The sequence below is a fragment of the Podospora anserina genome, chromosome 4 (assembly GCF_000226545.1).
Source record: "Podospora anserina S mat+ genomic DNA chromosome 4, supercontig 2".
NCBI lineage: Eukaryota > Fungi > Ascomycota > Sordariomycetes > Sordariales > Podosporaceae > Podospora > Podospora anserina.
In genome coordinates, this window is record NW_001914835.1 from 56,851 (window position 1) to 72,888 (window position 16,038).

The following is a 16,038-nucleotide window of genomic DNA, read 5'->3' on the forward strand; positions in this document are numbered from 1 at the left end:
TTGATTGGCCAAATCACCTGCGAGGGTTATTGTGTGCTGGCTGGTTACTCAAGGGACGACCCCCCAAAATCCCAATAAACTCAAACGCGTTCCGTCTTCCGACCCGCGCTCAGTTTTTCGCCCACCTTAGTCGGTCGACCTCCAAGATGCTCACTCTAAGAACCTGACCGCCGATGTGATCCTTCCCATGCAGGATCCCTACATGAGCCAAATCATCAACGGGACAAAAAACTACGAGTTCCGCAAGTACTGCCTGAAGCCCAGCGTCAAGCGCATCTGGTTTTACCGCACCGCGCCGCACTCGACCCTCACCCATATCTGCGAGATTCTTCCAGCAAGGACGCGAAACCCCGGCGATGCCCCTATCGAGGAACACGGATCTGAAAACGCAGAGTTCAACAACAGGCACAGAGACTGGGCCGGTTACGATTTCGCCTACAAGATTGTCTCGGTTTACGAGCTGCGGAAGCCAATATCACTAGCCGCGATGAGAGGGGAATATGGGTTCAAGTCCGCTCCCCGAGGTCTGGTATGCCTACCGCAGTCGGTGGTCAAGCGTGTAGCGTGGCGTCAACAGAAGCTTGTGCTTGGGAACAAGAATGCAAATGATAACGGTGGTGGGGATAAGGATAAGAAGGCAGATAGGCACGGAAACGGAGGCGACTCGGCAGAGTCCTGAAGCTGGCGATTATTTCACACTATTCATATTCAACCTCTTTGCAATGTGTAGACTGGGGGCTGGTTTGCTAATTTTACAAATTTGTTTGGAGTATCTCTTCTACAGTTACTGTTGGCATATAGAGCTCAGAGTTGTCAGTTGCATTAGTGCAGTGAGTGCACAATCATTTTCATGTGCAGTAGATCCGAACTGTTTTTTCAGCAAATTATCAAGGTGAGATGGCCGAGCGGTCTAAGGCGCCACGTTAAGGTTTTCCTTAATCAACATCCTACTAGCTGGATTCCGTGGTCCGAAAGGGCGTGGGTTCGAATCCCACTCTCATCAATCTACTTTTGCAATTTTTTGCCGAAGCAAAGCCTTCTCTACAAAGTGGCTCCATCCGCCTCTTCACAAGATAGAGCTCTCACGCCTCTCCACTCCCATATTTTTCCAGCAACATCATGTGCAATTATCGCGCAACTTAAGCCCCCCAAGAACTCAAAAACAGCCACATCCACCTTTAGCATCTCTTTCAGCCAGTTCTGCAGTTCAACAGCTATAAGTGAGTCAACACCATAGACATATAGCGGCTTAATTGGGTCTATGTCGTTTGGGCCCCGTCCGAGCACTTTGCATAACTTTGGGATGAGAGCCCCAGACAAAAGAGTGGCAGCCTCCACCACAGACTTTGCCTGCTCAGCACGAGCGCGCAGATTATCAGCACCCGAGCGCTTGGGGTCTTTGCTTGGCGCGTCCGACAGCGAGGCTTGAGAATTCCCAGTGATCTGATGAAGATTCGCAAAAGTCGACTGGTACATCCAAGCTGGTAGGTCCATATTTCTTTCCAATACACGGTGAGGAAGGTCCAAGCCCATCACCACTTGGGAAGTTTTAATGCTGGCTGCATTCTCGGGATTGCAATAGAACTCCAACACCCCAAGCATCTCATTACTCGACATGTCGAGGATGTGCTTGGTCAAGATGAACTGCTGCGCCAGATTGGGATGCTCGGCCGAGAACCCGACAGGCCGCCGACAAGACTCAAGTTGACCGAGAGTGTACGGAGGCCTTTACTGATGCGGTGGCGAGACAGTTCATCCTGGAAGGTGTTTCCTGCTGCGTAGTTTGCTTGGGCCTGTGAGCCGATGATGGCGGCGACTGACGAGAACAAGACGAAAAAGTCCAGGTTTGCAGTGAGCTGTTTGTGCAGGCTCCATGATGCGTCAATCTTTGATTTCAGAGGGACAGACCAAGATTCGTGGTCCATGTCCTCGAAGAAGCTATCTCGGAGTACCGTGGCTACCTGGATACAGCCTTTGATGGGTGGCATGTGAGCCTTACAGCGATCCAAAACCGCACGGAGCGATTCTCCGTCGGCAGCATCACAGACGGGGGAGTAGATGGCAGCCCCTTGGCTCTGCAAACGTTCAATGAAGGCCAACGCCTCTGCTGACGTAGCTCCGGACCGTGACAGCAGAACCAGGTGCCCAACCCCCTTCGCCGCCATCCACTCCGCAATAACCCGGCCCATGGCACCCAAGCCCCCGGCAATGACATACCTCCCATCCCCTTCGAACTGCCACCCCTTGGAACAACAGCCCCTGTCAATTCCCCATCGCCACCACCCTCAACATCAGCAACCACCTTCTCAGCATTCTTCCCACTTTGCAAACACCGAAACGCCTCCTCCACCTCCCCCGTCCCAAACACCCTCACCGGCTCCGGCAGCCTCAGCACCCCCCGCTCAAACACCCCGAGCACCTCCCCCAGCACCTCCTTGATAACCTCAGGCCGATCAACCGACACAGCTCTCAAATCCACCGCGCAAAACGATACATTCTTTGCAAACTGGTACATGGGCAATCTCCCCATGGGAAAAGATATCCCTCTTCCCAATCTCGACAAACCGCCCAAACGGCGCAACGCACTCCCACGACACCACCAGCGCATCCCCCGCCAAACTATTAAGCACCACGTCCACCCCCCTCCCCGCAGTCAACCTCCTGACCTCCCCCGCAAAGGAAAGGTCCCTACTGTACAGCACCCTCTCCCTCGGAATCCCATACCTCGCCATTATCATCTCTTTTTTTTCTTGCGACCCCACAGTGACGAATACTGTCGCGCCGATCCAGCTGGCAATTTGGATGGCTGCTTGTCCTGTGCCGCCGGCGCCAGAGTGGATGAGGATCGTCTCCCCGGGGGAAAGGCGCGCGGTGCGGAGGAGGGAGTGGTGTGCGGGACAAAGTTGATGGGGATGGCGACTGCGTGGGGGAAGGTGGTGGTGGCGGTGGGTAGGGACTCGAAGTGGAGGGTGTCCAGTAGGCCGGGTTGACCGATTTGGGTGAGCTCCCACTCGGGACAGGCACCCGTTGAGACACTTGCAGGAAATTGTTTGCTGCTTGACGGATACACGCTGAAACTGCTTCGGGTGTAGAGGATGGATCGAGGGCGACGGTGGAGAAGACCAGCCCGTGACGTTCCTTGCGCAGCACGCAAGCGAGACCAAGGACTGGGCCGATGGAAAAAGGCGTGTTTTCCCCTATCCACATTATGTTGTTTGCTGCGGAAAGGGTGTCATGAAAGGCTGAGTATTGTTCAGGGTTGAGGTGTGCGAATGATGTCCAGGTTGCGCTGTCTTGGAGGATAATGATAAGGGGCTGTTCAGGGGTAGTCTTGGCATGTGTCCGAGATACCGCCTGGGAGAAAGTGCAGCATGTGGCTGCTATCCCTTGCTCACCAAGACAGGCCTTGATGGCCCGAGTCCAAACCATAATTTGGTGTCTGGTTGCAGAAACGGGAATCTCCTCCCAACCGGTCACAAGAAGTGCCGTTGTCGAGTAACCCAAACTACCAGCTTCCACAACGGGACTGACCTTGTTGGCGATGGTGACACTGCTAAAACGGTTTTATTCCTCTTCAAAATCGTGCAGTATCGTTTCCATCTGGAAACAAGTCCTCCGAAGCTCCCGGTCCCAGTCGGTAGGGGTAGCCACCGGCCCCTTCTGGCGCCAGGTCTCAGCAGCTGTTTGTTGAAGAGGTTAGCAACAGTTCGTGAAAAGGTGGGCAAAGACAAACCTCTCAAACATGAACGGGCCGATGGTACTCGACGGGTTAGTAACCTCGACCAAAATAAGTTTTCCCCCTCACCTTGAGTCAGCTTCGACTTATACCACCCGAAAGAGCAAAGGCAACACATTCACCCTCTCAAAAGCCTATGCAGATTCCCAAGCGACCTCTCCAACAACGGGATAGTGTGCAGAACCTGTCCTGCGTCAGCAGCTATCTCACCACCACCAGACCATATTGCTCTCGAACTCAACAACTCACATTAGCAGCAACTACCAAATCAAACCCCCCCTTTCAACCCCTGTCTCCCATCACCCTCCACATCAAAAACACAATACCTCATCTTTTCACCCCCCATCTTCCCCACTACCGTCTCCCTCACCCGACCAAGGAACAAAGGCGAGATATCCGTAAAGTCATACCGTCCAAACTTCCGAAAGCGCGTCTTATCCTCATCAGTTGACGTGACCAAGGCACTCAGGATATACTCCGTCGTTGACCCCGTTCCAGCCCCTACTTTAAGAATGGGCATCCCTGGGTTTTTGTGCCCCAGAACAGCGAGGTTCTTGGTTAGTGGGTCGTAGTATTTCATGAGTTTGTTGAAGTGGTGGTAGTATTCCTTGAGCGTGTCGTTTTCGAGGAGGATGCTTAGGGGGTCGACTTCCCCGCGGAGAATGGACTTGAGCTGGGCGGCGAACCAGACGTGGATTTCGCCTAGGCGTGTTGAGGAGAGGTGGTTGTGAGGGAGGAAAGTTCTTTGGGACTGGAGGTGGGGGGGTGGGATGTTGTGGGTGATCCAGGAGTGTAGCTGGATAAGGTGGGTTTGTCGAGGGGGATGCTGGCGAGGGGGATGGTGGTTGCGGCGAAGGACATGCAGGTGGCGGTGTAGCTTCTGAGGGAGGAGAGGAAGTCGGTGGGGTCGGGTTGGGGGGGTGGTGGGGGGTTGTGCAGGTAGTCTTGTAGCTGCTGTGGGGTGAGGGAAGTGATGTCGGGTGTGTAGGTTAGGTCGTAGCAGAGTCGTCGCTCTTCGCTTTGCGAGGTTTCGGCGTTGGATTCTTTCGTGGTATCGGTTATCATTGTTAGCTCTGCACCTTCGATCTGTAGAACAACTGTATCGCATGAGCCGTTAGATAACACAGCTTGCACACCTGACTGGCACAACCTGCGGCCACTCTGCTCCGTGGTGTCATAGACATCGACTTCAACTAATTCAGTACTGCCAAAGCCTTTGGCTGGAATGAACAACTTGGCCATATACGTTGGAACCCAGGTTTCTTTGGGAGTTTCCTCCCCCGTAATCGGCAGGCAAAGCTGAAGAATAGAGTCAAGGTCGCATGGATGGATGGCGAGTGGAATCTTGTTGCCAAAGCACGGTGGAACCTCTGCAGATGGTAACACGCCCAACAGCATGTCCACCCCCATCCAAGCAGGCATGTTGAATGCCTTGAAATATCGGGCCGTATTCATATCCACATTCCGTGAGCCTTTCATACAGTCGCTCGTGGTCAATTTCCCGAGTATACTGACGATATCCGGACGATATCAAGTCTTTGACGTCGTGATCATGCTGCTGCCCTTCTTCTCCTCCGTTGGATTCTGCCCTTTTGAAGATGGCTTTTATGCTCCCCTGACAAATCTCAACAAAGCTCTGCTCCTCACTTTTGTTCCGCTGTGAATATAGAGAAAACTCAGCCCACGCAGAGCTGCTCTTGTTGGCGGCACCCCGATCCAGGACAATATTCGCGGGGAGCTGGATACAATGAGGCTTGTTTTCCACGGATTTCCACTCCCTGACCTCGATACTAGGGAAGACCCGGAGTTCCTACCTGGCAAAGTCGATCTTAATTGTATAGTGTTGTTGAAAAAGGGCACACATATCTTCCTTTCGTGGTTCCTGTGCTATATAGGCTGCCCGTGGATAAATTGCTGGAGAACAAGATCCCGGGCGTAATCGAAGTGTGTATTTCTATTTCGCACTTTGGAGACCACCTCCTGAAAACCTATGCTCTCGAGGTGGCACAAGAGCTAGCGGATCGAATAGCGCCCTCATCACTAATTTTCAGCATCCATCTCCGTCAACTCACTATATCCTTGCTGCGTGGACAAACGGTGTCTTTTTCGTTATCTCCTCGGACGGGCCGAAAAGGGGATAGCCAACGCGTGGAGATGCTCCTATCCCACGCCCAACAATCCGTTGAACTCGGGCGTGTCTTGGAAGCTTGGAAGTTTGTTAGTTAGTGGACACCTTTCCACGTGGCCAGCCCTCGAGTCTTGAAAATGTCATGTCTTCCCGCCTCAATCATATGAAAGGCAAGCTTTATCGTTTCCAGGGTAATTTTGAAGCACCACACCAATACTTCGAACCCCTTTCCAGCCAGTACCCTCCACCCAGGGTTCGGTTCTCCTCGCGGCTGCATCTTATTGCGGTGTATGCTTAGCTTGGACTCTGGGAGAGGGCGCAAAGCGTGGCGGACAACACGAAGACGGAGATTGTGAGTGAGCGGCAGGGTCGGCTTCACCGACTGGCGCAGGCCGAGCCTGTCCTGTCTCGAGCTCTCTGCGGGTTTGAGGGCGATCTTGCTTTGACCAAGGATCTTTTTGTAGGTGTTGTTAGTAACTACGAGGGGCTGGTACCGTCTGGTAAGACGATGAGAGGGAATTTCTTTCGCGCATGCTTTGGTCTTGCCATTACCGGCTACATGCAGCGAAGGGGCCAGCCACCGAAGACGAGCGAGTATTGCGCGTGAAAAAGTAATCAACATGCAGAAGGGTGGGTTTATCCGTCGAGAAGACGGGTTCGCCGACAGAATAGTTCAAGCTCTTGGAGACACTGCAAGGTCCTTCAATTTTAGAAGTACAAACTATCCCACTTCATGTTTTAGACGTCTGGACCGAACAATGGAATCGGCCCCACAATGGAAGTTTTGGCACCACCATCACCACAGGGTGTGCCCAGCCAATCGTTAAGGGAACTAATAGGAAGTGGAGCGCCTGGGAGCGCCAGGAGCGTGGTGATCCAAGTGATCCTAAGGCGACGAGAGTGATCCATGGTAAGCCTACGCTGGAGGAAGTGATCCGGGATCACGCTTAGCATAGTAAACCAGGTAATCCACTAGTCTATATATACGGAGGAACTGGCTGGTGTAGATAGACAGTTCCGCAGTATGCAATTCACAATTGTATTCACGGTATCTTGTGTTTACATTGAGACATCTTGTTGTGCACTGTTTAGCTGCACCGAACCAATTGTCAGAAGTTACCTTCAACCCGTATCCCTTTCAGAGGTTCTGTACAGGGGTTCGTCACATATAGGCTCGAATAGCTATCGGCGCAGTACACTGAGAGCGAAGAAGACTTTGACTGCAGCATTCGACAGTTGCCGGGGCACTAAAAGAAGGTGGATTACAGGGACGGCGCCCTGTAATATATATATCATAATCACTGTAGTATAGGCTTGTCAGGCACTGATAAGTGTGGTGAACCAGTATATGTGACGAACCCCTATCCAGAACCTCTGAAAGGGGTACCGGTTAAAGGCTCTTCTGAACAATCCTGGTTCGGTACAGCTAAACAGTGTACAACAAATGGCTTATCTCGATCACAATAGCTAAGATACCACGATTGTGACTTGTAATTGCATACTGCGGAACTGTCTATCTACACTAGCCAGTTCCTCCGTATATATAGACCTTGGGAACGTGAGGTGCTCGCCCTGCTACGGCCCCAATCACCCTTAGCATATTACATCCTGCAACATGCTCGTCGTGCTATGCCTCCGATCACCCTTAGCATCTTGCATCCTGCAGAGTGCTCGTGGACCTTGGCGCCATAGCACTTTTGTCCAACCCTGATTGGCTGTTTCCTGACTTCCTTAATGATTGGCTGGGGACGTCCTGCGCCCCACATGTGGCGCGGCCTGCTGTTGGGTTAACTGTGACACAGTACCAGTAGCTTTACTTCTGGTATTGCAAACTGTTTCTACCTTTTGGCGGTCGACCAAAACCTGAAATATGGAGACTTTGCGTCTTCGACTCGCTCCTTCATTCTTCGCTGTTATTTACATCCCACTACGAGCGAACGATACCTGGTACAACTACGGATACAGCATGATGTTGGTAATGTGTTTTCAGGAACCACTTTCTGTCATTTTGGCTGGAGCCGGGATCGTAGGTCTTACCTTGCCCAAGCGCTCAAGCGATAGAGTATTACTTTTACAGAATAGCTAGCATATGTTGCGTGACCTATTTTCTGAAATGCCTCGCCACTTCAGGTCTTTCTACTTTATCTGGCACTTGACATTCCATCTCAGACCTACGATTCAGGTGCTCAGGGGTAGTGGGCAAGGTGCCCACGTGACCTGGCGACTTGGAATTCCGTCTTTGAGGGGCGGGGCTGCTTTGTCGCGTCTAACGATTTACGTCATTACTTCTACAAGTCTAACGACGAGCCATTGCACAATTAGCATCACAGCTACATCTTGCGACTTGCGCTAGCCCGATACCACATAAATCCTTCGACTCACAATGTGCGGCAGATATGCCATGGCCCTAGTAAGCCTCATCACCTATACCCACCCACCCCAACCCCTCCCCACCGGCCGGTGCGACCCCCTCCACTAACCAATTCCTCAAGCGGCCCTCCCAAGTCCGCCAAATGCTCCAAAACGACTACGACCTCCAAGTCGATGACACCCCCGCCGACGAAGGCGACGGCGCCCCCCGCCAATCTTACAACTTTGCCCCAGGCTACAACGGGGTAGTCTACCGCGCCGACGCCGGTGCTGGTCATAATCATCACCAGGCACTGGATGAACCACAAGAACAAGACTACTCCCCCACCCCAGCCTTCAAACTCCAATCCATGAAATGGGGCCTCATCCCCTCCTGGATCAAATCCAGCCCCTCTTTTCCCTCCACCCTCAAAACAATAAACTGCCGCGATGACTCTCTCGCCCAGTCAGGGGGTATGTGGGCGAGCATGAAGTCCAAAAAGAGGTGCGCGGTTATTGCGCAGGGGTTTTACGAGTGGCTTCAGAAAGGCAAGGAAAAGATTCCGCATTATGTCAAGAGGAAAGATGGGAGGTTGATGCTTTTGGCTGGCTTGTGGGATTGTGCTTCTCTCCCGCCGTTGAATGGAGAGGGGGAGGGGGAGACAAGGAAGGTGTGGAGTTATACTATTATCACCACTTCGTCGAATGATCAGTTGAGGTTCTTGCATGACAGGATGCCTGTTATTCTTGACGCGGAGTCGGAGAGGTTGAGGGTTTGGTTGGATTTGGGGAGGAGGGAGTGGAGTAAGGAGTTGCAGGGGGTGTTGAGGCCGTATGAGGGGGAGCTGGAGGTTTATCCTGTTAGTAAGGAGGTGGGCAAGGTTGGGAATGACGATGCTGTTTTTGTAGTGCCGGTGGGGAGTAGGGAGAATAAGGGGAATATTGAGAATTTCTTTGCGAATGCTGCGGCGAAGAGTAAGAAGAGGGAGCCGTTGAAAGGGGAGGTGGAGGTGGAGATGGTGGATGGGGGGAAAGAGGTGAAGAGTGTGGAGGAGGTGAAGAGGGAGGATGAGGAGGGGATGGGGGTTGTAGTGACAGAGGGAAAGCAAGGGGTGAAAAGAGAAACGGAGGATCATGCGGAAGAGGAGCCACCGGGTAAGAAAGTGAAAGAGGAGGGTTCACCAAGCAAGAATGTCAAAGAAGAGGGGCCGGTGAAGTGGGAATCGCCTGTCAAAGAGAGACCAAAGATCAGTGCGACGAGTAACAAGCACACGAGGAGCCCAGAGAAGAAGAAGGGCAAGGTTGCGCCAGCGGGGGCAGGAAGTCAGAAGATTACAAAGTTCTTTGGGAATAGTGCCTAGAGGTTTGGGCCGTATTCAGAATCAGGGTTGACCAACAAGCTGAGCCTTTGCTTCTTGCAGTCAGAGAATCAGCCCGCGCATTCTGATATAACAGGCACGTTCGTTCAAGTCTAGCATCTATGGTACTCTTTTGATTGCGACTCGTGTATAGAACTCAACGCTGATGAGGTAGCCACTTCACGAAATGCCGCCTCCCAGCCCGAAGCAGTAGGGACCGGCGAAGTGGAGACTCAGCGCCGATCCTTCGGCGGAACTGGGGGCAAGGCGGACCGGCCAGCCCGGGACGGGAACAACCAGGCCGCCCTCAGGAGTAAGCTTGAAACAAAGTCAATGCATGTTTCCTTGAAAAAATCATCATTCAAAATGCCTCATGTCGTGTCGCTGCCTGTAGTGGGACTATGTACATATCCATCATTTGACCTATGCCGCGCTTAGCAGGTGAACACCTTGGGTCCTGGGACGGTGTAGGACTGGAGGTTGTTGTAGATCTGCCCTCAAAGTCAGCATCCGGTTTTCTGTCAATACCAACACCGAGACTTACGTTGGCTGTGTATCCGGGGTCGGTAGCCTTGAAAGCGCCAGGGATCTTGACCGTGGGACTGGGGCTGGAGTTTCCACCACCGGAAACGTTGATTTGCGCGCAGCTGATATAGAATTGGGGGGTTGAGCCTGGATTGTGTATGGCGAGGGATTGGATGCGGAGGAGGTACTCTCCGTTGGGGATGCACCTGGGCAGGTTGGCTTGGTAGGATGCTGTGAAGATGGGATGTTAGCATGCTGATGAGCTAAGGTAATATGAAAACCAACACGACGTACATCTCATTGGCCAGGATGATTGGCCGCCGTTGATGGTCGGGCCCCAATCGTAGATCTTGAACCATTCACCGGATCCGTCGTAGTCTTTAACTGAGCCAGGCGCCTTCGACATGTAGCTGAAAGAAGGTTAGCTGTTATATCCAGTCCGAAGATGACGGCATTTCATACAGAGAAATAGGTCCTTGGTGGTACACAGCTTGATCGGTGTAAAAGGTCACCGAGTCTCCAGCCTTAACATTGACAACACTGGTGCTAGCACCTGAGGCTCCTCCGACATTGCAACGGAGGTTGTTGTCTGACAAGCTGGTCACTGGCGAGTTGTGGTTGTTGTTCTTGCGAATGTGTTCGAAGACGCCGAACTTTGTTGAGCCAACACCGAACTGTTGGAAGATGTAGTGGGCTGAGACATCAGCAACACCCAGCGTAAGGGCAGTAACAATGGGGAAGACCTTCATGTTGATGGTATCAAAGATGAACTAGAGAAATTTCAACCAAAATGCTAGGTGTTTGGTCTTGAGATCCTTAACTAGCTGATTAGGACACAGCTTTGCCAGTATACCAGTATATAAAGAAGAACAAGACGGCCATTTCAACCACTGCGGATAACGTTGGGCCGCAAATGCCGGGTTGAAAGGATCAGAGAGTGTATATGAAACGGCCCGTCTGTGGCCATGATGGGAGTCTTTAGCTGTCCATGCCATCGCGATGAGCCAGTCAAAGCTGCAGACGAAGTTAGCAATCCAGGAAAACTACGTCGAGGATGGGTGACAAATGAGGTTGTGTGTGCCCCAGATTGTCTGTCGAATGAGAAGCTGGCTGGCCAATATCAACCCGCACGTTTTGATGGAGACCATTGATGCCGTGCTCTGACACTCTTGTCTGCAACCTGAGTGCCGAACACTGGCTGAGATAGAGCTCTAACAGATGAGAGCTATCGATCTGACTTGGCTACCCATCGAATGAGAAACTCATCACTCCTAACTGAAATCATGAACCTCTGTCTACGAACTGAAAAACACTTGCAGCCGACGAATATTTGCTTGCACATCTGCAGATATAGCGATCTGGTGCCCTTGAAGCTGGAGCAAAAATGGCGGAGACAAGCATCCGGTCTAAAACAGGCAGAGAGGTGGTTCCTTCCCCAGACTCGAGACTGCACTGAGGTCACGGGACATGCGCAGGCAGAACAAGCAATGCAGAGAATGCAATCCGGCAGTCAGGTCACGGGAGCTAGCTTGACAGTTGCACGGCAGTTGAAGGGTGCCTGTCTGCCTTGCTGCTACCCCTCCACCCCCTTCCACATGCTGTTGATGGGCACCAAACAGGGCCCAAGATCTTGGGTTCTTGGTCGGCCCTTTATCACAGATAAATATATGCCTTTGTGCGCCCTGGCGTTCTGTTTTTGCAGTTTTCTGTTCCTTCTTGCATATTTTCCCTCACGAACACGACTCTCACCGTTGCCAAAAACCGAGGACATCGACCCTCCGCATATCGATCGATCGAAGCGAACGTATAAAGCAGCCGCCATCAGCCGCCTCGTTTATTATCCCCAGAAACGCCCATCGCATGCTCTCCCCACAGTTCGACCGACAGACCTCCCCAAACAGGGGCGGCCTCGTGAGCAATCGCCACGGTCTCAATCCTAGGGCTGGCCCGACGGACCGCGAGATCTACTATACGCAAGTTGATTGGGTATAGCCTGATTGAAGAGCAAAATGGGTCGCCAGCATCCGTTAACGACTACAGCGCCAGTAGACGCTGGTGGCTGACTGACAGGACTTTATCCAAAGTGGGGGAGATTACAACCTTGAGCACCACTACGGAATTTTTTCTGGAACCGGCCAACCCCGAGCCAAGGACTTCCCAAGGACCCTCTACCGCGCCGCTCTGGAGCCGCTGGAAATTCCCCGTTGTTGCCGCTCTCTTTGCCGCAACGCCGTTGAGATTCACCTTCGTGGAAACACCCGGATTTGGCCTCTTCGAATCAATTCCAACTTCATTCAGACCGACCGAATCAGCCACGCCAGGAAAGAGGGGTTGGTGATTTCTTCACTGACTCGGCTGTCCGCCAACCAGTATTCTATGTTGCATTCAGTCGGCGCACCGATTGTGGGCACCCCATAATGCACCGTGATCTTTGTGATCTGCAGCCCAATGCTGCTGTTTTGTTCCGAGGCACCTGAGATTGGAGCGCAAACGCGTCCCCTGAGAATGGAGACAGACAACGTCAGCGACTATGCAGGCAAGATTACCGGTTCATACATTAATGCTTGGCCATGAGTCGAAACGTCCCGCGTCGGCGTCTGCTTCCGTTCGGTGCCTTGCCTCCCCTGAACTCCCCTGCCTCCGCGTGCCATGCCGCCTCCTCGCCAAACTCATCAGCTTCTTCCGCCCTGGGGAAATCTTGGGGAAACCCCACCGCGCGGCTCCTTCTCCAATCTATCTGCTCCCTTCATATCAAGCATGGCTTTGCCAACGCCGCAGATCCCATATTCTCCTGGCGGAGGCTATACTCTGGTCATGCAGCCCAATTTATTTCCCTACATCTCCTCCAAGTCATCGGCTCTGATTCTGCCGCGGATCCATCCTATCGGTGACATTCCATTTGTTTTCCCCGGACTGCGCTTCCGTGATTCGATCCTGGGAATGCGGAGTCAGGCACAGTCAGCTTACGCTCGCGATGTGGTTATATCCATGGCCGCTCCCCGCCTGAGACGTTTGTATCTGGAGGCTGGCTTGTCTTCTTTGGCCCAGCGCTGAATCCAGAATCGTCCTGTGCTTTGGCTGTTCTGGAAAGTGACAATGAAGCTTCTCAGCCGTGTTGGCGCGACTGCCCTCGCGGCGTCGCTTTGTAGGTGCTCCTAATAAGTTTTGTGATGGAAATCCGGCTGATAATCGACAGACCTGCAGCATGGCATCGCGCAAATGGCTGATGGTACCTACACTGATCAAACGTCCGGCATCAAATTCAAGACGTGGACTCAAGGCACCGAGGCTACCGAAGCCTCTCCATTCACCTTCGGTCTGGCTCTCCCAGGTGATGCTTTGACCAAAAACGCCAACGAGTACCTTGGTATCCTCGTATGTGGATCATCTACCCTCACTTCTTCTTGTGCTGACAGAGAATAGCGCTGCAAAATCGAAGATGCCGCTGCTCCCGGCTGGTGCGGTCTTTCCCACGGCCAGGCCGGTCAGATGACCAACGCCCTGCTCCTCGTTGCCTGGGCCTCTGAGGGAACTGTCTACACTTCTTTCCGCTGGGCCACCGGCTACACCTTACCTGGCCTCTACACCGGCGATGCAAAGCTGACCCAAGTTTCTTCGAACGTCACCGACACCCACTTCGAGCTGATCTACCGTTGCCAGAACTGCTTCTCCTGGAACCAAGACGGCACCAGCGGCAGCGTCGAGACAACACAGGGATTCCTCGTTTTGGGTCACGCGGCTGGCAGCTCTGGTCTGGAGAACCCAACCTGCCCTGACCGCGCCACGTTTGGCTTCCACGATGCTGGCTTTGGTCAGTGGGGTGCTCCCTTGGAGGGTGCCACTTCCGAGTCGTACGCCGAGTGGGCTCAGCTTGCTACGACTACTCCTGAGACTGACTGTGAGGGGTAAGTAGCGGTACTATCAGTTCGGGAAGGTGTGATGCTGACGATCTTCTAGTACTGGTCCTGGTGATGCTGAGTGCACTCCTGCTCCCGAAAAGGTCTATGACTACATCGTTGTTGGTGGCGGTGCCGGCGGTATCCCCGTTGCCGACAAGCTCAGCGCCGCCGGCCACAGCGTCTTGCTCATCGAAAAGGGACCTCCTTCCTCCGGTCGCTGGGGTGGCACCATGAAGCCCAAGTGGCTCGAGGGAACCAATCTCACTCGCTTCGATGTCCCCGGCCTCTGCAATCAGATCTGGGTCGACAGCGCCGGCATTGCCTGTACTGATACTGACCAGATGGCTGGTTGTGTTCTGGGCGGCGGTACTGCTGTCAACGCTGGTCTCTGGTGGAAGGTAATTTCAAACTCCAAGCCCCATCCTGCAGAACGCTTGCTTACACATAAATCAGCCCCCCGCGTCTGACTGGGACTACAACTTCCCCGCTGGCTGGAAGTCCAAAGATGTTGAAGCTGCCGCCAACCGTGTCTTCGACCGGATTCCTGGTACCTTCAAGCCATCTGCTGATGGTGTCCTCTATCGCCGTGAAGGCTTCGATGTTCTTTCCAGTGGCCTGAGGAAGTCGGGCTACAAGGAGGTTGTTGCCAATCAGTCGCCCAACGAGAAGAACGGCGCGTTTGCGCACACCCACTTCATGTTCCGATACGGTGAGAGAGATGGCCCGCTTGCCACATACCTTGTTTCAGCCAACAACCGTGACAACTTTGACCTCTGGACTGGCAGTGCTGTGCGCAGGGCTATCAGAACAGGTGGCAAGGTTACCGGTGTTGAACTCGAATGCTTGAGGGACGGTGGCTACAGCGGTGAAGTCAAGATTAGCGCCAAGGGTGGTGTCATCTTCTCTGCTGGTACTTTTGGCTCTGCCAAGCTTCTCATGCGCAGTAAGTCCTTCTTGTGGGCTTTCTCAAGCACCGAAAGCTAACACACAATGACAGGCGGTATCGGTCCCCGTGACCAGCTCGAGATCGTTGCCGGCTCCAAGGACGGCGAGACCTTCATCTCTCGGGATCAGTGGATCGACCTCCCGGTCGGCTCCAACCTGATTGACCATCTCAACACCGATCTTATCTTGACTCACCCCGACGTCGTCTTCTATGACTTTTACGAGGCCTGGACTGCCCCCAATGAGGGTGACAAGGAGCGTTATCTCAACAACCGCACTGGTATCTTGACCCAGGCTGCCCCCAACATCGGACCCATGGTCTGGGAAGAGGTTACTCCTTCTGACGGCATCCCCCGTCAATTCCAATGGACAGCCCGTGTTGAGGGAGATGGTCGCATCACTGACTCCCCACGTATGTTAGCCCTTCTACAATGTGTAACACCCATAAGCTAACAGATTAGATGCCATGACTCTCAGCCAGTACCTCGGAAGAGGTGTCGTTTCCAGAGGCCGGATGACCATCACCCCTGGTCTCGCCACCGCTGTTTCCGAGCACCCCTATCTCCACAACGCTGGTGACAAGGAGGCCGTTATTGCTGGTATCAAGAAGCTTCAAGCCGCCCTCAACGTGATCCCCAACATCACTTGGGTCCTTCCCCCTCCCACCGGAACTGTTGAGGACTATGTCAATGGCGTAAGTCTTTTCCTCATTTACGCGCCATGAACAATGGCTAACATTGTCGATAGCTCCCTGTCTCCCCATCCGCCCGCCGCTCCAACCACTGGATGGGTACTGCCAAGCTTGGCACTGATGATGGTCGTGAGGGTGGTACTGCCGTAGTTGACTTGGACACCAAGGTCTATGGCACTGACAACCTCTTTGTGGTTGACGCCTCCATCTTCCCTGGTATGTCGACGGGTAACCCGTCTGGCATGATTGTCATCGCGGCTGAGAAGGCTGCTGAGAGGATCTTGGCGCTCAAGGCTTAAGTGGGAGTCTAAATGGAATGTATAAATAATAAGGTGTAGGTGGTAGGAAAGTAGCAAAAATTGTACATGAGCTCAATTAGTACATGATGTTGAATGGGACGTAAGAAA

The 16,038-nt window shown here is 53.1% G+C and overlaps 6 protein-coding genes across 6 annotated transcripts, besides 1 other annotated feature; 3 read left to right on the forward strand and 3 right to left on the reverse strand.

The window, feature by feature from the left end:
- Positions 1-187: 187 nt before the first annotated feature.
- On the forward strand, positions 188-679 carry PODANS_0_480 (uncharacterized protein; the record flags this gene model as incomplete). The annotated part of the gene is made up of 1 exon (XM_001903835.1): positions 188-679. One exon carries the CDS (start codon positions 188-190, stop codon positions 677-679), a length of 492 nt encoding a protein of 163 aa, XP_001903870.1.
- Positions 680-891: 212 nt separating this feature from the next.
- Positions 892-1,003, forward strand: a tRNA (tRNA-Leu).
- A 631-nt stretch (positions 1,004-1,634) lies between these two features.
- On the reverse strand, positions 1,635-2,738 carry PODANS_0_490 (uncharacterized protein; the record flags this gene model as incomplete). The annotated part of the gene is made up of 2 exons (XM_001903836.1): positions 1,635-2,284; positions 2,459-2,738. The coding sequence occupies 2 exons, from the start codon at positions 2,736-2,738 to the stop codon at positions 1,635-1,637; spliced, it is 930 nt and encodes a 309-aa protein (XP_001903871.1).
- Positions 2,739-5,048: 2,310 nt separating this feature from the next.
- On the reverse strand, positions 5,049-5,600 carry PODANS_0_250 (uncharacterized protein; the record flags this gene model as incomplete). The annotated part of the gene is made up of 2 exons (XM_001903837.1): positions 5,049-5,514; positions 5,551-5,600. The coding sequence occupies 2 exons, from the start codon at positions 5,598-5,600 to the stop codon at positions 5,049-5,051; spliced, it is 516 nt and encodes a 171-aa protein (XP_001903872.1).
- Positions 5,601-8,247: 2,647 nt separating this feature from the next.
- PODANS_0_260 (uncharacterized protein) lies at positions 8,248-9,574 on the forward strand (the record flags this gene model as incomplete). Its single annotated transcript, XM_001903838.1, has 2 exons — positions 8,248-8,274; positions 8,357-9,574. The coding sequence occupies 2 exons, from the start codon at positions 8,248-8,250 to the stop codon at positions 9,572-9,574; spliced, it is 1,245 nt and encodes a 414-aa protein (XP_001903873.1).
- A 431-nt stretch (positions 9,575-10,005) lies between these two features.
- PODANS_0_270 (uncharacterized protein) lies at positions 10,006-10,845 on the reverse strand (the record flags this gene model as incomplete). Its single annotated transcript, XM_001903839.1, has 4 exons — positions 10,006-10,062; positions 10,116-10,327; positions 10,391-10,506; positions 10,559-10,845. The coding sequence occupies 4 exons, from the start codon at positions 10,843-10,845 to the stop codon at positions 10,006-10,008; spliced, it is 672 nt and encodes a 223-aa protein (XP_001903874.1).
- Positions 10,846-13,192: 2,347 nt separating this feature from the next.
- PODANS_0_280 (uncharacterized protein) lies at positions 13,193-15,930 on the forward strand (the record flags this gene model as incomplete). The annotated part of the gene is made up of 8 exons (XM_001903840.1): positions 13,193-13,241; positions 13,293-13,474; positions 13,520-14,001; positions 14,054-14,393; positions 14,449-14,938; positions 14,993-15,352; positions 15,402-15,634; positions 15,688-15,930. 8 exons carry the CDS (start codon positions 13,193-13,195, stop codon positions 15,928-15,930), a joined length of 2,379 nt encoding a protein of 792 aa, XP_001903875.1.
- Between the last annotated feature and the right edge of the window lie 108 nt (positions 15,931-16,038).